Source organism: Podarcis muralis, chromosome 4 (genome assembly GCF_964188315.1).
Source record: "Podarcis muralis chromosome 4, rPodMur119.hap1.1, whole genome shotgun sequence".
In the NCBI taxonomy this organism is placed as follows: Eukaryota; Metazoa; Chordata; class Lepidosauria; order Squamata; family Lacertidae; genus Podarcis; species Podarcis muralis.
Genome location: NC_135658.1, coordinates 58,208,205 through 58,233,699, shown reverse-complemented (window position 1 = coordinate 58,233,699; position 25,495 = coordinate 58,208,205). Strand labels below are relative to the sequence as shown.

Below are 25,495 nucleotides of genomic sequence, written 5' to 3'. Positions count from 1 at the left end.
CTTCCAGTTTGAAAGCTGAGGTCCCACCAGCGACTTCGAAACAAGTCTCTCTCTTCCTTCTCACCGCGCGTTAAATACGTATTGCCAAAGCTCCCTCAGAGACTCAGGCAGTCTCAGAGCATAATGCAGTTCAGGCCAAGTGGCCAGGGTTTCCTTTGTACAAATGAGGTTGTTATTGTTGTTATTCGTCATGTATTTATTCCCCACCCTTCACTCTTAAGGTCCCAGGGTGGGTTATAGTATTGAAACACGGTATAAAAGCAACAACAGCAACAACAACAACTAATAATAATGATGATGATAATAATTTATTTCTGCCCCGCCCATCTGGCTGGGTTGCCCCAGCCACTTTGGGCTGCTCCCAACAGAATATTAAAAAGCAGGATAAAACATCAAACATTAAAAACTTCCCTAAACAGGGCTGCCTTCAGATGTTTTCTAAAAGTCAGATAGTTGTTTATTTCCTTGACATCTAATGGGAGGGCGTTCCACAGGGCAGGCGCCACTACCGAAAAGGCCCTCTGCCTGGTAAAGCAACTTACCATAAAATCATCAAAATAATTAAAAAAAAAATCAATACATCTCACTTGTCAAAAGCCAGGATAAAGACACAGAATGTGTCATTAAACTATGGGACTTGCTTCCAGAAAATGCAGTAATGGCCACCCACCTGGATGTTTTCAGGAGAGAATTAGACATATTTGCAGAATAAAAGGCTCTCCGTGTCGATGCTTTTCCTCCATTGTTAGAGGCAGTATGCCCTGAATTCCAGCGGCTGGGGAGCACCAGGGAGGAGAGGGCTGCTGTGCTCTTGTACTGCCTGCTGGCTCCCCAGATTACCAGATTTTTTTCAATGAATCCGGGGGACACTTTTCAACTTCCTACTAAATAGATGGATTTTGTCAGGGGACTGTTTTGTAATTCCAGGGGAACCGGGGAAACAGGGACGTCTGGTAACCTTACCCCAGAGGCATCTGGTTGGCCACTGTAAGAACAGGATGCTGTTCTAGATGGACTTTAGGCCTGATCCAGCAAGCTCTTCTTATGTTCTTATGCATCACTTGGTCTCCCGTCATCATCCAAGCTGCGATATGCCCTGAGCTGTTTTTACATGACCTTAGAACCCACAAAGTTTCGCCTTCGCTCGTTGATTACTGTGATCAAGACACATTTGTCTCCTGTGCCACAAGTTCTGTCACCTCTGAAGTGAATCATGGTAACAGCGGTTGGGGTTTTCTTAAAACAACTACAACAACATGCGTGCACACACACGTCGCTAGGATTTAGGAATCCTAACATGTCTGCGTTGTCAGCAATTAATGCTGCTGCTGTAAATGGTGGTTTTTACCATGTAAACTTTACATCATGTAAGCTTTAACCGGCACCTCATCTGAAGGAAGTGGACTCTGATCCACAGAACCTTATGCCCTAATGAAATTTGTTTGGCAATAACAAGGGGGAGGTACCTGTAAGCCCTCCAGATGTTGGACTAGAACTCACATCAGCCTCAGCCGCCATAGCCAATGGTGATGGAAGTTGCAGTCCAGCAACATCTGGAAGGCCGCAGGTTTCTGATCCCTGGAAGATGCCACAAGCCTCTTTCGTGTTTGTACTACAAAACTGGTCTTGTAGAGACTATAACATGCCTAAAGGAGTGAATTTAATGTTTAGACAGTAATTCTGTCAGAATTTGAACATTTTTTAAAAAGTGCTTTCTCAAATATCCACAGTTCTGAAGCAACCTAGACTATAGATGAAGTTTGCATACACACTTCTCTTTTTTGCAATAACATCCATCACTTAATAATTGCAAATTGTCAAATTGCTAAAAAAAAAACCAAAAAACCCTTTTGCTTTTACAAAAATCAGTTTCCTCCTAACAACTTGAAAAATGTGTGCTTTCATCTGTCAGGAAACAGAAATAACATATACTTTTGTCAGCATCTTATTAAGTAAATTGCAAGTGAGATTGTAGAAGCCATCATTGCAACAATTAACATTCTGGAAAAACATGTTATTTGCTTGGGCCCATATGGTTCTTTTCTCTCTGTATTGATATACGGAAAGAGAATGCAGAATCCCAAAGGATCTCAGGCTATGCAAAGGACTTCTCCTCTCCCTCCTCAACTCCCAACCCCCTGCCTCTTCAGGCTTGCTTTTTACCAGAAAAGTAGGTCATGACAGAACATAATGCCAAGACATTGTGATGTGAATTATGAGTCAGCAGCAGGGCTGGATCAAGACCTTTTGAGGCCCTAAGCACTGAAAATATATGTGATTCAAAATAAAAACAATGCTAAATTGTAAAATAAAATTTTATTTTTCAAAATGACACAAGACTTACATGTATGCTGAAATGTAGGTTCATGTGCAACAAATGACAGACTCTGATTTTCTCACATTATTTTGATCTACATTAGTAGGGAGCCCTCTGCTTCAGGTGGGGAGAAATAATAAAAAGAGAAAAGAAAAATGGCAGAAGAGCTGGAGCAGATGTAAGGAAATGTATCAAAATTCAGATTTTCCCCATGGTGACTCCTTCAGTGCTTTTTGTTAAATATCTTTTAAAAAAAGAAAAAGAATTCTCCCTTTTTGTACCCCTGATTTACTAAGCATGTGCTTAATCTGCCTATTCGGTAATTCAGGACTGCTCAGTAGTTTTGTTCCTAGGATGGATCAGTTGTACAGTTTACAACCAGTTGGCCAAGTGCTAACCATAGTTTTTGCTCATTTTTATTGGCTGCCATTTTTTGTTGAATTAAAAAAAAACAAACCTTCATAGCAAACAAGCCAACAAAATGGCCTGGAATGGAAGGCATGCCTTCTGCTACTTTTTTATGTCCCCAACACCGACAATTGGGAAACACTGGCGTGCGAGCATTCCAATTGGAGAACAGCCTTTACAAAAGATGTCATGGACTTTGAAGACATTCAAACTCAGGACGAAAGAGAGAAATGCACTAAAAGGAAGGCACATTTTGAAAACCCTCACCATGATTAACTCCCACCCGGAAACTTACGTCCCCACTGTGGAAGGACGTGTGGATCCAGAATTGGCCTCACAGTCACTTATGGGCTCACGGTTATGACCGTGTTCATGGAAGACAATCTTACTCGACTACTAGTGATCGCCAAAGAATAAGATGTCCCCAGCTCTAGTCAGCATGAATCATTATCAGTTCTTCAATATTAGAAATATATTTGTTGCTCACCCTAATGAAAAGGAACTAATAGACAAAATCCAGGCCACAGTTTTATACAATGAACGCAAAGACTGAAAAGACTAGGAGATGATTGCATACATGCCTAATACACATCAAGCATTATCAGATTCACCCCCTCAACACATTAAAAAAGTGGACCCTTTGTGTCTCTATCCTGGGAAGCCTGTTTCATCACTTGATTTTTAAATCATTGTGATTTGAAATCAGATGTGTGCATGTGTGAGGTGATTTTTTAAAAAAATATTTATTTTGCAATAACGACCACTTTACTTGCACTGGTATTTCCCCAGACTAAACCAATTGCAGATTAATGTCTAAGAATCTGACTGTATTACATTGTCAGAAAAAAAGACACTGTTTAACTAGTTGAGCCTTCTGAAAAGCAGCTAGAAGGATACAGATTCCTGTTCAGTGACAATGAAGCAGGGAACAACTTTAGTCCATACTGAGCTACTAGCTTTATTTTTTCACAGTCCCTCCTCACTCATTACCTTTTCAGCACAAATAGACTTATTTCATGTCCAGCCTTTGCAGCCGGTGAAGCCATTATTCCTTGTTCAGCATCTTCGCACAATGTCTAGGTGAAAAAACCGCCCTCGGATATCAGCGTCATTTCCAAACCAGAGTTCAGTAATCATTTCCTTTCAGACGCAATCCAACTCAAATAAGTCTCTTTTCACGCCACCGCCTGTATGGTCTGTTTCCTTGGGGGCTTGGATCTGATTCTTTATAGACAGGTGATAACAGCATGAAAGCAAATTCCAGGTCACAAATGTTATTGAAAAAGATGTGACTATCCCCCCCCCAATTGTTAAATTAAATAGATTGCTTTATAAGCAGTACTGTACAGGCTTAGCAAGGATACTAAAGAATGTATCCTACACAAGAGTTGATTTAATTTTGTATCGGTAAAGCTCAACAAGTAAGGTAAAACATCATATCAAATGGCAGCTGGTAAAATAAGGAACAAAATCTTCCTCTATCAGCCGAATCAACCCTGGTGTCATAGGATCAAGCTCCCACAACTTATATGAGGCATTCAAATGGTGGCCCCCCCAGTATTTTATTCAAGTTGACATCCCTGACTACGAAGCAGTGACAGATACTTGGTGACTTTATTTTCTGTTCAGATGTGTGTGGGGTACTCCTGTGTCCTTCTGTCTTACAGAGGATTATCACGTTTCACGTATGGGAAACCTCTGGCCCACAGATATTACTGAACTATAACTCTCTTTCACCTTAGGGAGCATAGCTAATAGCCAGCAATGATGGGAGTTTAGTTCAGCAACATCTGGAGGGCCAAAGGTTCTGTATTTGAAGAGCTGAACTTTATTTTATTGAGCTCCTCTGTTTCAAGGGCTGGCCCTTCCAAGTTCAGTTTAAAGATAAAGAAATTGAACTACAAAGGGACCAGAGACTTTGACAATTAGCACCAGGACAGCACACTAGTCACAGTCTTCCCCAGTGTGATGAGATTTATTGTATTTCTCATATTTAAATGATAGCATTTACTGCCTTGCAGATGGGCGGGGTATAAATAATAAAAATATTATTATTATTATTATTACATATAGATTAGCATGTGCAAATATGTGTCCTCTCTTTTTTGGTGCTGTGTTTCCCCTTTTTTGACAATGCATAAGTGACCACTCGTCAATCATGTGTGTGGAGCATTTGTTATAACAAAAAATAGATGTTGCCCAGACAATCAACTTGCCTAGAATCTGGTCCTGAATTATATTCTGCTTACTTTGACAGGCACATAATACTTATTTGTATAGTACTGAAAGCTCAGTTGCTGGGTCCACTTAGAAAGAGCTCTTAACCTGCTGCTTTCTGCTTTGAAAATCCCTCAGGCATTACCCCCAATTTTCCCTGGAAATGACTAAAAAAATCTGTTCCCTTTCTCCTCCTCTTCTAATCTTTCTGAGAAGAAGGGAAGTATCCCCTCAAATTTTAAAATTACCGTAAGTCTTCTTTTGCTAATTTGTCTTAAAATCTAATATTGATCAAGGGTTCTTCAAAGATGTGCTAGTATTCTCTAATTGGGCCACTATACTGTTCTGTCCCACATTCAGCATCTATTTCAATTAAGAAAAATAGGAGAGAAACAGCCTTATTTTTCTTAATAAAAAGCATTTCAGCTGCCCTTGCAGGCCTCTTTGAGGATCTGTTGATCAAAGCTGCTCTAAAAAATCATCTTTTATGCCTGGAATATGATAGTCTATTTTCAGCATAATGCAATAATACAATGTAAGATATTCATACAGTGGATATACATTGTGTTTTGAAGTAGGAGGGAGATAGGAAGAGAGAGAGAAAGAGTCAAAAGGCTCTTTTATCACTGAACTCATTGGGGCTAGATAAAAAACAAAAGCTTTTATCCTTAATTCTTCATTATTTTATTTCTCTTTTGTTTCTTCCCCTCCCTTCTGAATGTTTACTTGGTTTTTAAGCACATTTTCTAATAATAACAACAAGCAATTAGGTGAATGCACCTTCATTTGAAGGGCAAAGTACATTTGCCTACATGCCATAGGGAAGCAGGGGGGAAGAATCTTTGGCCCACGAGAGGTTGAGCAAATGGCGGTGCCTTTCCCCCACCCCTTCAGCTGGTTGCTATGTAGGCAAACAACAGCCAAGGTTGTGTGTGCATGTGGACTGAGAGCTGGATGCTGAAGGCAGGGAGCTGGAGACAGAGAGCCATGTCTTGCTATCTACTGGAAAGCTGTGGCTTGGGGCATCCCTGGAAAGCAATGGGGAACTCTGTTGGGGTATTAATGGTGTGAGCTCCTCAGTCCTATGCTCAGGTTGTATATATGTGTAAATAAAACCATATATCCCAAAGACATCCTGGTCTCCACTGATTTTCATTCTGAGGAAACCGAAACCCCTGGAGTCCCTCACCATTCTGAGGTTGGGGTGGGTGTGACATTGTTTATCGTCTCCTGTGTCCATTTTTTGGTTACCTCAGATAAAAGCGGCTAAAGGGATTACTGACCATCAGTGGCAGACCCTCCAAGAGTCCCTATTTTCCAGGGACAGTCCTGGATTTACAGAACCAGCTCCGGTTTCTGGTTTGATCCCGGAATGTCCCAGTTTTCCTTAGGACATCACTATTTTCATAAGAGAAATGCTGGAGGGTATGGAGCTATGTGACCCCCAAGCCAAAAAAAAAGAAGTAACTATACAACTTTTAGAAGACATCTGAAGGCAGCCCTGTATAGGGAAGTTTTTTTAATGTTTTATTATGTTTTCATATGTGTTGGATACCCAGAGTGGCTGGAGCAAGCTTGGTGGGGCATAAATAATAAAATTGTTGTTGTTGTCGTTGTTGTTAAGGAATAGGACATCCATCCCTATTTTCATTGGAGAAATGTTGGAGGGTATGCAGGTGCTCCAACATGCTTCATGTAGCTGCTGAGGCAACCATTTAGGCATCTTTGGAGAGTCTTTGTTTTGGTTTATACATTATAGCTGCCACATTATATTAAAAAGACAACTTTAGATGGTTCTATGTAGTGAGCATTGGACGCGGGTGGCGCTGTGGGTAAAAGCCTCAGCGTCTAGGGTTTGCCGATCGAAAGGTCGGCGGTTCGAATCCCCGCGGCGGGGTGCGCTCCCGTTGCTCGGTCCCAGCGCCTGCCAACCTAGCAGTTCGAAAGCACCTCCGGGTGCAAGTGGATAAATAGGGACCGCTTACTAGCGGGAAGGTAAATGGCGTTTCCGTGTGCTGCGCTGGCTCGCCAGCTTGTCACGCTGGCCACGTGACCCGGAAGTGTCTCTGGACAGCGCTGGCCCCCAGCCTCTTGAGTGAGATGGGCGCACAACCCTAGAGTCTGTTAAGACTGGCCCGTACGGGCAGGGGTACCTTTACCTTTACCTTTATGTAGTGAGCATTACAGTGGTACCTCGGGTTACAAACACCTCGGGTTACAAACACTTCGGGTTACAGACTCCGCTAACCCAGAAATAGTACCTCAGGTTGAGAACTTTACCTCAGGATGAGAACAGAAATTGTGCGGCGACAGCGCAGCAGCAACGGGAGGCCCCATTAGCTAAAGTGGTACCTCAGGTTAAGAACAGTTTTAAGTTAAGAACAGACCTCTGGAACAATTAAGTTCGTAACCCGAGGTACCACTGTATTGCTAACAGAGCTTACACTGTGCAGGTTGAGTGGCTCTCACAATTCCTCCATATATCTCTCCTTATGGCAATTTGGAACTGTATAGGAAAAGGAGCCTCAATCATTCCACTTGGAAGCTCATGATGTGGAACTTTTAAAAATAGGTACAGAGAGAGCACCCAGTAAAACAGTACATCTTCCATGCTTGCAGCCTCCAACTGTTTTCCCCCACTGGCTACTTTCCTTATCCCCAAGACTATTCCATTCGGACCATTGCTGCAGGGCTGATAGTAAGCTTTCATACCATCCCACATCTCACTCAAAAGTAAATGTCCTGACATTTAACACAATATACATGCACAAAACTTTCAGCATACAACTTAAAAGCAAAATATTAAAAAATGCAATGCTAAAATGAAAACACAGCCTTTAACTGCTTTTAATAATACAACTCCCTGTGCATTATTGATCTGAAGGGCCTGCCAGGTGGCACAGAGAATGAATGAAAAGCATCTCCACCTGGTGGCTGAAATGTAAAAAGTGGCCATACGCTTTAAAAAATGGGCAAATAGACAAACTCCAAAGGCCTTTCCAGGCCTTGCTGATTGCAAGGCGGGGGGGGGGGGGGCTACTAAAATGGGCTTTGTGCTTTCCCGTTTCAACCTTCAACTCAGACTGCTTGATTTAAATCTGCTTTGGAGTTGCACATTTTACCACTGCCAGACGTTCTGTCATGTTGCTTAGGGATGTGTATGGGTTCAGCATTGATCTTTTGGTCCCAGTTAAACATCGTCATGGCGGTGGGGTGGGGATATCTTTATAAACCAGAAGTTCTTTATGACCTTTATTAATGACTTTATTATTTGTTCCCAATGTTTAAATGAAGAAAGAAAACGAGAAACGCAGGGAGTTGCAGAGAACCTGCTGACAGTCGCAGACATACAAGAAATGGAGGGGATAAAGTTATGATCCTATGTCCACCTACCTGGGAAAAAGCCCAAATGAACTCAATGAGACTTAGTATAGGACAGCACTGTAAGAGAACAGGAAGACTAAAGACTAGGGGCAAGAACCTTGGTACATCAAGCCACGTCAAGGTCTTAATGGGTAAGTTCAACTCCCCCCTCCCCAGATTTGAAGACTTGTGTTGAATTATTCCTTTCTTTGTCTGAAACACCCAAGGACTGCTTTAACTGCCACAGAACCTCTGGTGAGACCGACCATCAGCTCTAGCAACCTTTTCTTCCACAGACACACCTGTTTACTTTGCAGATTTGCTTGACACTAGCTAGAAGGCAGTACATGTATAACTTTCTTTGTGTCGTGCCAAAAGGGTTGCGTTTAAAGTTATCATCCTTGACGCGATTTCCTTGTGCCCTTCGGGGTATCTTTTGACAATGGCAATTTGTCCCGGTGATATAATACCGCTGTTAATTTGGGCTGCCTTGTTCAGGTCACTGAAATGTTGCCCAGAGGTTTCTGGGGTGGAGTTCTCAGCACAACAAGCCACACCTCACTCCTTCTCACAGTTCCGTTTTACAGCAGAGCCAAGTCACACTTCTTGTGGGTGTGAAAACACTCAACTATTTCCTGTACACAGTCACAAGACTGGAGGTTGACACAAAAAAAACCACCACCAAATTATGTTACTTGGTCTAGCTCTTCTGATACGTATAAACGGCAATGAATCCTTAGGGCTAATTCCAGTTAAATGAAACAAGTTAATGTACATTAAAACCTTAGCGGGATTGACATTGTTCCTTTTAAAACTGTCCTTGTTAAATAAAAGAGAGTCAATATGTTACGTGTTGTGCATATATTACTTACAAATGGTTGCACAAATATTTGGCTCGTCGCTTTGAGCTAAATGGCATGGTATTTGCGCTGGGAGAATTAATAGCTTTAACATGTGCTATATAAAATTATGGAATAACCATGGATTGCACTTGGATGGCATTAAAGGGTTCGAAGGGTTCACTCAACATACAGGTATACCCAGGAGTAAACACTATTGAACACTACAGGAGCTACTTTTGAGCAGACAAGCATAGAATTGGGCTGCAAGTCATTATGACCTAAGGAAATTTATAAGACATATACTGGACATACAGATAGATGCTGTAAATGTCAAAAGCTGAAGGGTCTTTTACAGCCGAATAATTTTTATGTGACTAAGAAAACCAGGAGCAGTGACATCCTCAAGCCTAAATTAATTTAGAATGCAGCTGCTTTGCTGCAACTTGGATGGAATAATTTTGTTATGTAATATATAATGTGCCACCACCACCTCACCTCAAGTTGCAGCTCCTGGGTTAAAGATGCAAGAATTTTAGGAAAATTAAAAAGAATGCAACTGGTATTAGTGTCAGAGTTGAAATTCTGTTAAGATTTCCAGATTGTTGATATAATCATGCATTCAATACCATCTCACATTCTCTGCAACATCTGACAGTTGCACACAAGGCTGGATTAAAAGCAGGAGTGTATGTCCCTAACGCTGGATGCTCACCTTGTCGTGATGAGTGGGCTTGCATGTTCCTATGACCCTTGTGAGCAAAGCCGTCGGGAATCTCGTACTCCCAGCAGGGTCACCCAAGGCGGTAAGGTCAAAGGGAAGGAACTAGACCAAGTATGACCCAAGAAGTCCTCAATGGCAGAACAGGCGGATGATAACAAGTGGTATGTTACAATGGCTGTGTGAAGGCAGATGAAGGCTGCAGCAGATAGGAATCTACCGGTTTGTCATGACTACTTCATGCCATCGGAACAGAGCCCTACCACGAAGGCTGTGTGTTGGTCAACGTTCACTGATCTACACACATAAAACAAATTCACGCACAGGCGTCTTCCAAAAACCCAACCCAACCCCCCCAAAAAAGTCCCATGGCAATCGGCAAATGGTAACGGGGGCAGGATCATGAAATCTGGAAGCCCCTAGTCATCTTTTAAGCATCTTTGCAGAAGCTTAAGAAGAGCTTGGCCTATCACTCAACATCCAAAAAACCAAAGTGCTGCACCAACAAGTACAAAATAACCCCTCTGCAGTGCCACAAATCCAACTCAATGGTGTAACATTGGAAAACGTTGATCACTTCTCCTACCTAGGCAGTTATCTTTCCACAAAGGCCAACATTGATGCCGAAATCCAGCATCGCCTGAGCTCTGCGAGTGTGGCTTTCTCCCAACTGAAGTGCAGAGTGTTTGAGGACTAGGACATTCGCAGGGAAACCAAAATGCTTGTTTACAACGCTATTGTACTACCAACCTTGCTATATGCTTGTGAAACATGGACCACTTATAAATGCCATCTCCAACTCCTCAAAAGATTCCATCAACGGTGTCTCCAAAAACTTTTACACATCACTTGGGAAGACAGGCGAGCTAATATCAGTGTACTGGAAGAAGCATGATCACCAGTGTTGAAGCAATGATTCTTCAACATCAACTTCGTTGGACTGGTCATGTTGTGCGGGTGCCTGATAATCGTCTTCCAAAGCAACTGCTCTACTCTGAACTTAAAAATGGAAAGCGTAATGCTGGTAGTCAACCAAAGAGGTTTAAAGACTATCTCAAGGCAAATCTAAAAAAATGTAGTATAAACACTGACAACTGGGGAACACTGGTCTGCAAGCGCTCCAGTTGGAGAACAGCCTTTACCAAAGGTGTCATGGGCTTTGAAGACACTCGAACTCAGGACGCAAGGGAGAAACGTGCTAAAAGGAAGGCATGCTTGGCAAATCCACACTGTGATCAACTCCCACCCGGAAACCAATGTCCCCTTATGAACTCATTGCTAAAACCGTGTTTATGGAAGACAATCTTACTGGGCTACGAGTGATCGCCAAAGAAGAGTGTGTGTGTATATATATGTGATAGATTATCAGTGAAGTGTTAATGTCAGCTGTTTTTTGCCCTCCCGTTCCTATTACATAATTTTATTCAAGCAGACTAGCTTGTCAATTGAAAATTAAATTGGTGAGAGATTCAATTAATACATTACACTGCTCACTGTCAGTACAAACATGACTCACAGCAGTTTGTGCTGAAGACTAGCTGTGGCTTCAGCTGTGGCACGCATGACCTGCTTTGTTTTTAATGTGATACCATCAACCTGAAATCGAGGGGCTTTTGCCTCTGCCAAGCTCGGCAGCACTTTCAATCGCATTTTAATTAAAGATTTGTTTCTCTCCTGCTTCAATAAAAGAGCCGGGGGGAGGGGTTAGGCAGGCATTGAAATTAGAAAGCTGGATAATGCATGAAAGCAACATGGAGGGCAACGTTAACTAACATCGGTGTTAATCAGAGCATTGCGGTTGTGAAATAGAAGCAAGTCATGGAATCCATACAAATGGGCCCATATATCACACATTCCAACACACATCTGCACCCAATGTGCAGTTAGCATTCCTTCCCATCACTTGTCAAAAATGTGTAAACTGGACACTGGCAAGGACCAATGGGCCTTGATAGTCCATATAATTCTCAGATAGCTGGAGCAATAGTTGGAGGAAGTGGCCCTATCTGCAAGTGTGCAAGGTGTGGGCTGCAGTAGCAGTTTGCATCCAGACTGTAGCACTGGCTCCGTATCATAAATCCAAATTGCTAAAAAGGAGAATGGTTTCATGAAAGCTGGGGATATAGGGATTATGGTTCAACTGGAGTGGGGCTCCCCCCTGTTGATGCCCATCGCTGGAGGGAAAACCTCAGGGGAGGACTGTTACATTTGAGCCCTGTTTGGGGACTTGCTGGACGCAATTAATTGACTACTAAGATGCAGGCCTAGATGTACCCCTGGTCTTATTCAGGAGGAGTTGCCCTTTCTTCTTATGCATCCGGGGAGAAAATTACCGTATGTAAAGAACTTTAGTAAACATCATGCTGGTGGAATCATTAATGTTGTCCAGGAAGACTGCGACTTTGTACCTCTGACATTTTTTACACTGTTCTTGATTTCGCTATTTTACGCAAAAGACACAAGTTGGGGGTACAGAGAGCACTGTCACTGTAAAGCCGCCATTAATTGCACTGAAGTTTCCGCAGGAGTTGTAAGCGAGTCTCGCAAAATGAATGGAAACAGTGAAGCTCAACAATTGGTCCTGTAAAAGATTTATTTCATTACCAGCCTCATCCCACTCTGGAAGAACAACACTGTGTTTCCCAAGAAAGCATATGTCAGACATTAATTTTGCACTTCATTTATCAGTGTCACTTATAAGCCATGAATCATACCCAATGAACTCAGGGTCTACACATTTTGACGTAATAAGAATCCTTGATTGAACTTGCAAAGGCATATCCGTCTTGTAAGGGTTCTTCAAGTAAACTGTGCCTATTAATACAATAGATTTTCTATCTGCAGTCAGAATGAGTGATTTCTACACAGTCCACAGCCCAATTAAACTAGTACTTGGCACTCTGTCAGTTTAATCCCATCGGCTTCAATTGGGCTAAATCAACTTAAATCCAAGTACTTCCTTCACATGTGGATCAAGTGGTAAATGTGGTAATCTGCATGACCCAAGATTAGAAAAAACAAAAAGCAGCTGTGCTCAGAGGCCAATATCTGGTAACCAGATTTGCTTCACTGATTCGGAAACATGATGATTTTGTCTTATTTCTTTGAACGCTTCTTTCTCAAACTCATTGCTCAATGTAAGAAACGCCTTAGAATGTCAGCACCTTTCCTCATTGAAAAAATACAGGCAAGTTTGTCAGGAAATGGAAATGTCTTACTTGATAAATCTAAACTTTTTAAAATGGCGCAGTTAACATGTAATTTCTAAGAGATGAAGACGGATTTCCAAAAGATGCAAAATATCACAGGAAGATGGAAGTTCTTTCCCTTCCAACCCTAAAAATCTTGGAACATGACACAACAGATGCATCCTTCCGCTTTAAGAGATATTGTCACAACCACCAAGAGAACAGCCATCTACTGAAAGATTTACAGCTAAAATGCAGGATTGTACAGCAGCCTTTCATACCTTCGGTTGGGAACATTAGTATGGACAGATGGCGAAGGTGGAGTAGCCCATCAGGAATCCATTTCTCTGCTTTGATGCATACTAGTCAAGGCAGCTACTACTCCAGAAGATGAAAGAATGTGGAATTCAGATGTGTGTGTGCATGTGCGCGTGTGTTTCACCATCAGTCGGCCTGGATGGTGCAGCAGCTAAGTACTGGGTTCAAACAAGTTCAAATCCCTGCACAATAATGCTCAGCAGGTGGTCTGCAGCCATAGACTCATCTCTGCTGAACTGAGCTCCTCATGGCAATAAATGAATGTTAATTAAAGGTTACAGAATTCTCTCCATTTGAAGCTCATTGGAGAATAATGATCAACCTAGTCCTTGTGCTTCATTAACTAGCAGTAGTACTAACTGCTTATTTGCTCTTTATAAGGATTTCCAAATTCAACTTCCTCTCCAAGAAACCATATCCCAATTTTTGGGATATTGCAGTTATGAAGCAAAATCCTTAAAGTTCTGTCTCCTGTTCCTGCAACGCCAGGCTCCTGGGATTTCATAACTTGTATTTTGAAATATTTCATTTGATTGCAATTGATAGTTTAGAAGAATTTATTCCAGGGGTGATGGTGTACAGTTCCATAGAAAAAAACAAGCATTTATCAACTATCTTTTTGTGGTGTAGGTCCATCATAAAATATTACCATTACATGTTTTGTAATTTTTAATATTTGGGAGCTGAACTAACATTCCAAGTTCTTAAGAAATAAGAGCCCCACTGGATCAAGCCAAAGGTTGATCTATTCTAGCACTCTGTTCTAACAGTGGCAAACCAGATGTCTATGGGATGCCTGCAAGCCGATATTAACCAGAGGAGTAATGTGATGCAAGAATGAAAGGGCTATCACCCCTAAAGCCTTAACTAGCTGAGAAACTGAAGAGGGATGTTATCTTATGAGGGAGAAGGATAACAAAGTGTTTAGAGCAGGGGAACGTCTGTTGCCTTTCAGATGTTGTTGGACTACAACACCTATCATCCGTTGCTAATGTTGGTTGCAGCTGATAGTAAATAAGAGTCCAGCAACTGGAGGGATATAGAATCATAGAATTGTAGAGTTGGAAGGGACCTTGAGGACCAACTAGTCCAGGCATCCCCAACCTGTGGCCCTCCAGATGTTTTGGCCTACAACTCCCATGAGCCCTAGCTAACAGGACCAGTGGTCAGGGGTGATGGGAATTGTAGTCCAAAACATCTGGAGGGCTAAAGGTTGGGGGTGCCTGAACTAGTCCAACCCCGTGCAATGTAGGAACATGCAGCTGTCCGATATGGGGATGAAACCTGCAACCTTGGCCTTATCAGCACCGTGCTCTAACCAATTGAGCTATCCAGATTCCTATCATGAGTTCCAACCATTGGTTTGGTGGGGGATAGGAGGATGGCACAAATTTTCTCCTTTGAGTATTTTAAAATTATTATCCAATATCCAAATAGAAATAACTGTAAGACAGTTGGAATGAGAAGAGGAAGAGGAGAAAAAGAGCTGAATTCTCATCAGCATCACAATGATACTGCAAGCCAAAATAAATTAATCAAGTCTGTAGACTAAAGAAACCAGAGAGAGAAAAGGTGGCCAAGAACTGAGTCCTGAGGGACAGTAACAGAGACAAGAACTGGGAAAACAACGTTATATTATTCTAAAGTATTTGCTAATATATTGCAAGACAGAAGCGAATGCAAGAGAGGACCAGTAAACTCCAAAGAACCAAAAAGTGAAGAGTGCCCAGCAAAAGTGGCATATGAAACTGGAAAACTTTTAAGCAAAGGAATCAGATTGTTCTTCTTTTTTCTTTTCATATTCACAAGAACTGTGTAACTCAGTGGCAGCACTAGAATAGAGAATGGGGCAGTAGCCTTTAATATCACTGTCAGCTGGAGAGTAGACTTAAAAAATAATAATTTGGCCTGTAGCTTGCTCTGTACAAGTCCTTTGGCAGAAGATTCTTGGTTTGTTGCAAGCTTGCACTCTCAACCATTTCATGTCCTCTTGGATACTGGTACAGCTTCCCAGAGTTAACAGCTAATCCTTATTTAGCTTCAAAGGGTTAAAATGGAGTGTGTGATTTGGAACTCTTGGGTCCCCCTGCTGAAGCTAAATGCCCACAGAGATGCAGGGGAGAAACCAACTCTTACATACACAAATCAGTTTTAGCTGTATCCTTGGTCACTGGTCCATTTACTGCATCTTTGCTTGCAAGTCCATTATACACATGCATATGTCCTTTTGTATCCTTGTCTTCCCAGTATACTGGCAGCAGTTTCCAACACCACTTGTCCTGACCAAGCCACCTTTCTAAGAATGCTCCCTCACTGTACTGCACCCGAGGAAGTAAACTGTGCAGCCTGGTTGCACATAGGGATCTTTTCATATATATTTCTCCACTGGACACTTGTTTGCATCTTGAAGCTGTTCGTGGAGCAATCCTAAAAGCTGCTGCCGCTAAAATGTTTCCTGGAAATGGGTCATTCCTGCAATTTGCTTATAAACGATCCTCTGTTCCTCTGATTTTTACATTTGCCATTGCCCACAATCTGCTTGTGTGATTGATGATGGAACCACATCAAGTTGATACAACATATGAAAACACACGAAAGCAAAAATCAGACATTGATTGATCTTCACTCTTTAATAGGTTCACAATTGCCTGTTACTTCATCTTTGCAAAAAGGTATTACTGATGTATACATTATTTTTATTGCAGTGGTTTCTACAGAAGATGGCTAGTTCTGCGCTTGAAGCACAATATACACATTTAGTCATAGGCATGATTAAACACAGCATGGGATTGTCTTAAACAATAATAAAAATATATCCCTAAAATTGGGGAAAAAAGATGTAGAGCCAAAAGATAGCTTATTAAATATGCTGAATTCTGCATGAAGATACAATAATAAAAATCATGACAAAAGTTAGCCAGTTCTTGTTCCTTCAGGAATGCTATGCAACACACTGTAGATTTTTCAGCAAACCTGTTTCAGCAAGCTTAAGGAGGCAAAAGCCTAAAATGCAAAATACTCAAGATTTGTCTGGCAAATCCATCCATCTTGCTCTGGAGTGATTAGAGAGCGACTCAGACTGCCTCACTTAAGAACTGTGTGTTGCTACCCTTCTTCATTATCATGGTTAAGCCAGCAGGAAGAGAAATGTCCTTAAGATGCAAGGCCCAACAAGAAGCCGCCGACAAACCCGCCAGATACAACTATGTTCTGTTTAAGGAATTCTGTTGTCTGAAAAGGAAAGAGAGTTCACTATAGACTGTGGAAATAGCATTACAGCAAAAAAATAAAATAAAAATTAAATAAACAAATACTTTTTGCACTCAGATAACTACCAGAGTTACAGAGTACTGCAACTCTAGGCAGAGCTTTGTTAGTTGTGGAAAGATTGTTCATTGTTTTAAAAAGGAACTATCTACCTTAGTCTTGAATTATAAGTCCATAATGCTTGTGTAGAAAGCATCTGCAACCACCCTGTGACATTTCAAATGCTTTAAAATGTTTTATCATAAATACTTTAAATACTGAACCCCTAAATAAAAAATCCAGAGTAGTCTGTTGCCAGAAAATCTGCAGTCCTTAGGCACCTTTAAAAGGCTAACAAATGTATTGTGGCATACAGTTTTGTGCATTTGATGCTCCGTTCATCCGAGCTAATAGTTTATACCAAAGTACATTTTTTTAGTTTTTTAAGGTGCCATTTGTTCTCAAATAAAAACCTATTTCTAAGGAAATATAATTGTTTCATGGATACAGACATCTGACTCTTTAAGGGCCAATGGAAGATTGAATAAATAAAATATGCTATAGAACCAGTCAAAAGGCCTCCAGGCACCAAACAGTCAAACATTCAAGTCAGGCAATATACCCAAGTGAAGGACTCTTCCCATGGGGGGTGGGGACTGCATTCCCTCCCTTCTTGCTGAAGTCCAAGGTAAAGCAAAGGCCATCTGGGGCACAGCACTTGGAGTGTGCAGCCCAAAGCTTTACTCAGCACCCCTTTTCCTGGAGACAAGGGTCATCTAACATACCATAGGTTGTTAAGATACGGAACACCTGGAAACCCAACATCACATCAAGGCCGCAGCAAAATCAATATTCAAAAGCAAGTAAGACATGCTTTACCTCCTCAATCAATGTGTTGATTTCAGGAGCTGCCTTGTTTGCTCGTTTTTTGAGTTGCTTCTTTGCTTTGTTTACATCTTTTTCAACCCTTTTCCAGTCAACCTGTACATAGCCACTATGACTAGCAATCTAGGAAAAGTAAAAGACAGACATCTGAAGAGCTAGAGCAAAAAAAATTCTCAATGCATTTAAGGAAATGTACTCATTTAGGAAACTATTATCTGCTAAAAATAGGTCACCTTCCACATTTTGTAACAACATAATCCCCCTAGACTGTATATATCTTTAAACTTTTAATTTTAAAATAAATCAGCAGAGAGATGGCAATAAATATTTAAAGTCTAGAATAGTATTTATGGGCATGCCACTTAAAACCTATCAGTTTGTTTATAGAATCTATTTTTGGCTTACAGTCATAATGTCTTTAATGGTACATTTACATACAGGAATCCTAATCTTTGCTGAAGGCCGGCTTGCAGCGGGGGGGGGGGGCATTTAGGATGGGGTGGAAGTGTGGCTCCACTTGCAAGGAAAAGCTGTACTAGTTGGATGGTCCATCCACACTGGAGGCCCTTGGTACATCCACCCAGAGCTCAACAGGCACAGAAGTACCACCAGCAGTGAGACTCATTCAGCAGCATTCTGGGGCATATCATATTGCCCTGGAATGCTGAATCCAAAGTCTTCTCTCTTCCTTGTCAGTCTCCTTAACTGAGCCAGCCTGAAACTCATTCCCAACACTGGGGGTAGGGATTAAAACTATCAGTGAGGGGAACACCCCCCTCCCCAATAACAAAAAATGCCTTCCATGTTCCACCCTGGCCAGAGCAAATAGCACTTTCCACTTATGATTGCTATGTTACATTTTACAAAATAGCCCCCTCAATGTCTCATACTTAAATAAGAGACAGGAAAATTCTTAATGCTAGATGTTACAAGGTAACTATGTTCACGTTGTGTAGTCATATTTACAAAATGAGCATAATGAGATTTTCACAGAGACTTTAATTTTTAAAGTGTGCGTGTGTAAATGAGATAAGATAGACCGAACGACACTTCATCAACCCAAACTCTAACGTTTTATTACGGGCACTTTGTGGTTCTTCTCACATGGATTTTAGCAGAGCTGCACCAGCAAGAGGAGATCTGGGAAATACCTTCCAGGGACCACTTTATGCAAAACCATTCAGCTGTTGTTACAGCCTCCACTTCCCTTTCTGTTTACTGAGCAGTTAACTTGCCTATATTCAAATCATAGCACTTTCTAAATAATTAAAGTCTGCATACTTGTAGCAAGAGAAAGCCGCCGCCTACTGCAGTCGCTGCAAGTTTTCCAACCTTCTGGAATAAAAATCCTGCACACCTTGGAGGAACGAGAGAGAAAAAGGAAAAGACAAATTAACAGTGCAATCTTATACACGTCTACTCAGAACTAAGAACCTCCAAGTTCAATAGGGTTTATTCCTAGGAAAGTGTTATTGGATTACAGTCTGAGTTGTCAAACTGTACATACTTACTGGGCTCACAACATATTTACTTTCAAGTAAATGTGCACAGGAGAATAGGCAATGAGGATAATCTGATAATTGGTTACTGTGTTCCAGAATTCTCATTCTCGTGCTCAAGATTGTGCATTTTGAAACTCCCTAACTGAATACTGTTGGCAAATGTAGAATCTCATGGGATAAGAAATATGCAGGAACTCTCATTATTCTCATTGGCAACCCAGACAGAGCAACATGAGACTAACAGCACAACAAGAGATATGATTTAGTGGTCTTTGCAAAATATGAGGCTAGAATCTACTTTCCTGAATAAATAAGCTTACATGACATTACTGCATGCAGTCAGTTACAGTGGTACCTCGGGTTACAGACGCTTCAGTTTACAGATGCTTCAGGTTACAGACTCCGCTAACCCAGAAATAGTACCTCAGGTTAAGAACTTTGCTTCAGGATGAGAACAGAAATCGTGTAGCGGCAGCACGGCGGCAGCGGGAGGCCCCATTAGCTAAAGTGGTGTCTCAGGTTAAGAACAGTTTCAGGTTAAGAACAGACCTCCAGAACGAATTAAATTCTTAACGCGAGGTACCACTGTACTTGATTGTTAACTTCTATAGGTGGATCCTGTTGATCAAACTAATCTGTAATAAAGGTGCTGATGGATATAAACTGCATTGTCATAATATAATTTACACCACTATTTTGAATACTTTCTTTTTAGGACCCTTAGCGCTGTGGAACTTGTGAAGATTATTTTTTCTACCTAGTCAATTCCTAATATCTAGCTCTATTTTATTTTGCATTCCGAACAGCGACATTACAGTGCCACAGGAGGGTGGTTTCACTTTACCAACCCACTTTTATTTCCAAATCTTTTAATGAAACTGAAGTTAATTAAATAAATACTGAACTACAATACCTCATTTGTAAGCATTTGTAGGTTGCAAGGTGTAAATGTAAAAGTATGAAGTCACACTCAGAGTAGGTCCATTGAAATCAATGGTCTAAACCAGGCTTCCTCAACCTCGGCCCTCCAGATGTTTTGAGACTACAATTCCTATCATCCCTGATGACTGGTCCTGCTACCTAGGGATCATGGGAGTTGTAGGCCAAAAACATCTGGAGGGCCGAGGTTGAGGAAGCCTGGATTAAAGTAACTTCAGTCCATCGATTTCACTGGTCCCAGTCCAATTCAACTGGCATTGAATATCACCCATTATCTTTAGTCACAGTTAAAAACGCCAACTATTCAAATCCAGTCTCATAATCAATTGTGCCATCCCTGCCCTATCTTAAAAAAAAAAGATAGCAATTTCTTCTCCAATCTATTTTGAAAACTGCTTATAAGAATGTTTGAAACCTCTTTTACTAGTTCAGTGTGATCTCAGAAATGCAAAACTTATATCACTTTAAAAATACTTTCAGAAGAAAACTGTTCTATTAAAAACACACTACAGTATTTAAAAACAATTGGTTCTCACCAGCCTGATACGCCACCCATTACAATCTGAGTAGCTACGGAATACTTTTCTACAATAGGTCCAGAATTCCTGCCAAACACTCGGTTCCACCAATGATGGCGCCTTGCATATTCTGTTAAATCCAGTACTTCGTATGAATCCTCATCACTGTCATGCTCTTTAAAAGAGAAATTGATAGTTAGTTTCCCTCTACACTTTTTTAAAAAGAGTAAATGTGTTGCAGCTCTCAGCAATGCTAATTCACAAACATATGCCTGATGAAAGTGATTTAACTGAACACACTAATAATCCAGCTGTTCAGGAAGAGCAAGCTATATAAAAACAACTGGGAGATATTACTCTAATTATTTATATTAATCTCCTTCCACATAAATCCCGTGGCAGTGTACAAATTATAAGAACAGCAGCTTTTTAAAACAAAAAATATGAGAAGGTGAGTTTAAAAACAATACGAATTGGACACCAATGGCAGGGACCCATTCATATAGCTGGGAAAGCTTGAAAAAACAAAAATGTTTTCAGTTGTTTCTGGAAAGTGGAGAGAGTGGCTGTATGCTGTTCCACAGAACAGGAGCAGTCATAATAAAGCCCTGTTCCAATGATGTCCACTCGCTTGCACCACAGGACGTCTGGTTTCTCTTTTCCTTTTCCCTCCTCCAGTCCCTTGCAAGCTCCCCAAATCTGTTCTAGAGGGTGCCCCACCCTCTGCAGATTTTGGGGGGTGCCTATGGGGCTGCAGGGGGCAGGAGAGGAAGGAAAAGCCCTGTTGTACAAGTAGATGCCTCCTCACACTATGCAGGATCTCACTTACTGCATTTTCTTAATTATATGAATATTGATAAAGATAAAAAGGCTATACATTCTAATGTACAATTTGAGAGTACTATGGAAAGGCAACAAAACTTCTAGATTTCTAAGCTTATTAGATAACGGGTCCCATTCAGTTTAAGAAGTATATAGCATATGCATATATATGTTGTGGATATAAAATGTTTGCTTATGTGGCACTAATCTGAGAACACTCTCTCAGGAATCCACAAAGCAGAATACTAGCAAGTCAACTAAGGCGACAATACTGTAAATATTTCAGATAGCACCCTTCATTTTCTGCAGTGTGATATATGTGTTTCAGTGACATGCAATCATTGAACATATCCTACCATTAGTCTCCATGGCCATTCCAAGGCCTTGACCTGCAGGTTTACCTCCAGTTCCCCTCTGTACACATTAAACACACATGCATACAAAAATAGGCACATCCCTGCAGTGTTACCAAAATGCAAAGATGGCAACAACAACCAAAGTACTCAGAAGAAGTTCCATGCAAGAAAGAAAGGGAAACCAAAGGCACACAGACACATAAGCTACTACTGCAGCCAGATTTTCACGTTCTTTCAGTAGTTGTTCCGTAAAAAAATTGAAAAAGGAAAGCCAAGACACTCACAATTTTTAAGATCAGGCAATCATGTCATGGATTGGTGGAGCATTACGTCTGTATTTTGTACTTCAACATAATGGGAGAATACTCAAAAGAGATTTCACAGCAAAGAAAATCAAAAGAGCTAGGATGAAAATGAACACTAGCCTTCATTTCCTGTGCAGTAAATCTGTCAAACGTGATCCCTAAGGATGTAAGTTTTTAGGGTCATTAGGTTAAGGACACCAATGACATTCTGTTGGAGCTCAAAATCCCCATAACTTATAATGTCATGGGTTTGGTTTGAGCCCTAAATTATCTATGCTTTCCAGTGTCATTCACAGCTGACATTTCCTCAACACCTACCTAAAATATTTAAAATTATAAATAAAATAATTCTCCCTAAGGCATTCGAAGTGTAAATAACACTAACCTCAGTTATGCAAAATTAAAGCAATGAGAAGCCAAAGAGCTGCAAGGCAGCCAAAGGGAGCAACTTTCAATCTCTGAATAAAGGGGAGTGGAGTGGCATCACACATGGCAAGTGGCTGAGCACTCATTTCTCATTTTGAGCCATGGAGGACATTTGCTCTACTAACACCCAAACACCAGGTGTGGATTCCCTGCCTGCCCATGTGGGCAAGACCAGCAAAGACAAGGCATCGACTTTCTTGCCATCAGTATGGGAATACTCATGCAGCCTGGGTAGCCAACATGGTGCCTTCAAGGTGTTGTTGGGACTACAGCTCTCATCATTCCTCTCATCATGCTGGCTGGGGCTGGAGGGAGCTAGAGTACAACCATGTCTGGAGGGCACCAAGTTGGCTTCTCCTATCATACAACAAAAAGACTAAATTCAGGTAAATGTTGTATGGAGCTGGAAGCGCAGGCAGCTACATCAAGGATGGAAGAGATGAAACGTAAAATAAAAGACAGCCGTTAACACATACCCAGAACATCTTGCATGCAACATTACTTAATCTGGAATAACTACAACCATTCATTAACACGGATTAGAAAACACACACCTCACCCACAAGAACAAATGGTGCGAGCAGAAGAATCTATCCTTTTAAATTCATTACTATTCTGACTTCATATTAGTACCTACATAAAATATGCCAAGTGATAACTGTTCCACATGTAGCCATCTTCTCTCTGTATGTGACACCTTAGCCACTGCACAGGCTTACCCTAAGAGTCATTTCACTCATGGTAGAGCAACAAACCCAAGTTTGCCAGCCAATCTCTTCTCTCAGACAGGCACACCTGCATGATATATATGCTTTTTGGTGCCTGTCTATCCCAGCCACGCTTTAAATTTTTAGGGGACTCATAAGGTGAAAGAATAGCCGTACAGCTAAAAGCAGTAATCTGAAAACTAGACTAGGGGACAGAGTGGATAGGGTGACAAAAGAGCAACTGTATTTTTGCTTCCTCAGAGAAACCAAACCCTTTCCCTCTTAATTTCGCCAGCAAATACACTGCATTGTTGCACTATCCTGGATCACAAGGTAGCCTTCCATTGTTAATTTTTTGTGTTAAATCTCAACCGGAGTCAAAATCTGAGTCAAAACAATCAGAGTCTCGCAACACCGTGAAAACCAACTAATGTATTTATTATACCGTAAGTTTTTGCGAACTCAAGCCCACATGGATGCATCTAACAAAGTGGGCTGGAGACCATGGAAGTTTATGCTGTAATAAATACACCAGTTAGTGTTTTTAAGGCGTCATGAGGCTTTGACTGAAGTAAATTAGTGCTGGATGAACCTACCAAAAGCTAATACTCCTTACTCTAAGCCACAGAGCCTCCAGGATCAGCAGCATGCGTCAAATCAAAATGTTTATTTTGCATGCGTCTGAATGCTAGCGGCTGGGAAGCTACCAGCAGGAAATGGCTCTGCTTGTTAGAATCATAGAATTGTTGAGCTGGAAGGGACCCTAAGGGTCATCCAGTCCAACCCACTGTGAGCTCCCTATGGGCATCTGGGTAGCCACTGATCCTAAACTAGGTGAATTTTTTTAATCTGACCCAGCAGGCCTCTTATTATGGCCAACCCTCAGCACACTTATTAAATGAGAACCACTGAGCACAGAGAGCCTTACTTCCGAGTAAGCCTGATTAGGTTAGGTTGGGACTGCGAGAAAATGTCCTGGCTGGAGGAGGCCCCTAAGCGCCCTGACCCTCGCCGCCTCTTAATACATTTGTACCCCCTCACCCTCAGCCCCCTTGGGCAAGGGGTCTGCGCAAGCCCCGCCTACTCTGGAGCCGCGCGCATCCAGCCAGGCCGCCCCAGCCCCACGGATTGGGGGTGGGCGAAAGGGCAGGGCAGGATTGAGAGAGAGAAGCCCGGGAAGAGGCGGGCGAGTGGGGCTCCCAAATCGAGACGACTGACCAGCTCCTCCATCAACCGGCTCCGTCTCTCTGCGCAAGGCAGGCCATCTCCGCTCTGGGAGGCTCGAGCGCCATGGAAACTGCGCCAGGCGGCCCTGGAGGAAGCCGGGCTCTCAACTGACCTGAGGCGGAGCGAGCTCTCCGAGACGCCATATTAGCAACTGGGGAGGACGGGCGGGCGGGGCGGGGGGGAGAGAGAGAGAGAGAGGCAGCCGCAACTGCTCCGCCCACTCGCCGCTCTACAACATTCCACCCCCGCCCCCCCTCAGGGAAGAAAAAAATCGAGGGCTCCGGCAGCAGCGCATGCGCGACCCGAGGAGAAAACCAGTAAAAGCGTTTTTGTAAGACTCTCCTCGGGGCCCCCGGCTGTCATGGAGTCGCGTCGCCGCAGAAGCTACTCGCGCGGGATTATGGGAGTTGTGGTTTTGAGTTCCCTTCTCCCTCAAGCGAAACGGATAGAGTGTGCCGAGGAAGAGGGCCTCCCCGGAGAACCGGAGCATCCGGGTTCCTTGGGCGCTGTGAAAGCGAAGCGCTGCGCAGCCGCCCCATGTTTCTGGAGCGCGCAAAGCGCCGCAGAGCAGCGCAGATCTCCCTGAATCCCAAACATTTGTAGAACGCTGTGTTGCCACAGACTCGTTTACTGGGTGAAACTGCAAAATACAAGTGAAACCCAATTAGAAGCAGCAAGATCAAGTCTTCGGGCCATTCACCATCCCTTCTAACCCAGTGCTTCTTTTTCTAAAAAAATAATAATGTTTAGGTGTACTCTCATTTTCCTACTCATACTGAAATACTGCCCCTCAAGGAGGCCAAACTTAGATTCACAAAATGTTTAAGGGTATGTGTACCCCTGCATCCCATCAGAAAAAAGCACTGGTCTAACCTACCTCACAGGACTGTTGTGAGGCTGAAATGGGGTGGAGGAGAACTAGATATACCATCTTGAGGTCCTTGGAAGAAAAAGGTGGTATATAAATAAGTAATGAAACCAGACAATGAAATAGAGTTTAAAAGGATTGGGCAATAAAAAGACACCAGAGTAGGCACTAGGTGAGCCTCGCCAGGGCAAGGTGGAACAGAATTGAATTAGGCTTTTGGCAAGGACCACATGATCACTAGAGCCCATTACAGTATATTACTTCACAGGCTGCTGGGTAGGAAATTCCCTGTACGTGCACATAACACTGGATTCTCTGAATGC

The 25,495-nt window shown here is 42.1% G+C and overlaps 1 protein-coding gene across 1 annotated transcript; it reads right to left on the bottom strand.

Annotated features, from left to right (window-relative positions):
- Window positions 1-15,986: 15,986 nt before the first annotated feature.
- On the bottom strand, window positions 15,987-24,621 carry FUNDC1 (FUN14 domain containing 1). Its single transcript, XM_028727333.2, has 5 exons — window positions 24,417-24,621; window positions 20,480-20,636; window positions 18,784-18,859; window positions 17,497-17,625; window positions 15,987-16,602 (listed from the first exon to the last, which is right to left on the bottom strand). The coding sequence occupies exons 1-5, from the start codon at window positions 24,445-24,447 to the stop codon at window positions 16,525-16,527; spliced, it is 471 nt and encodes a 156-aa protein (XP_028583166.1). The 5' UTR covers window positions 24,448-24,621; the 3' UTR covers window positions 15,987-16,524.
- Window positions 24,622-25,495: the final 874 nt, after the last annotated feature.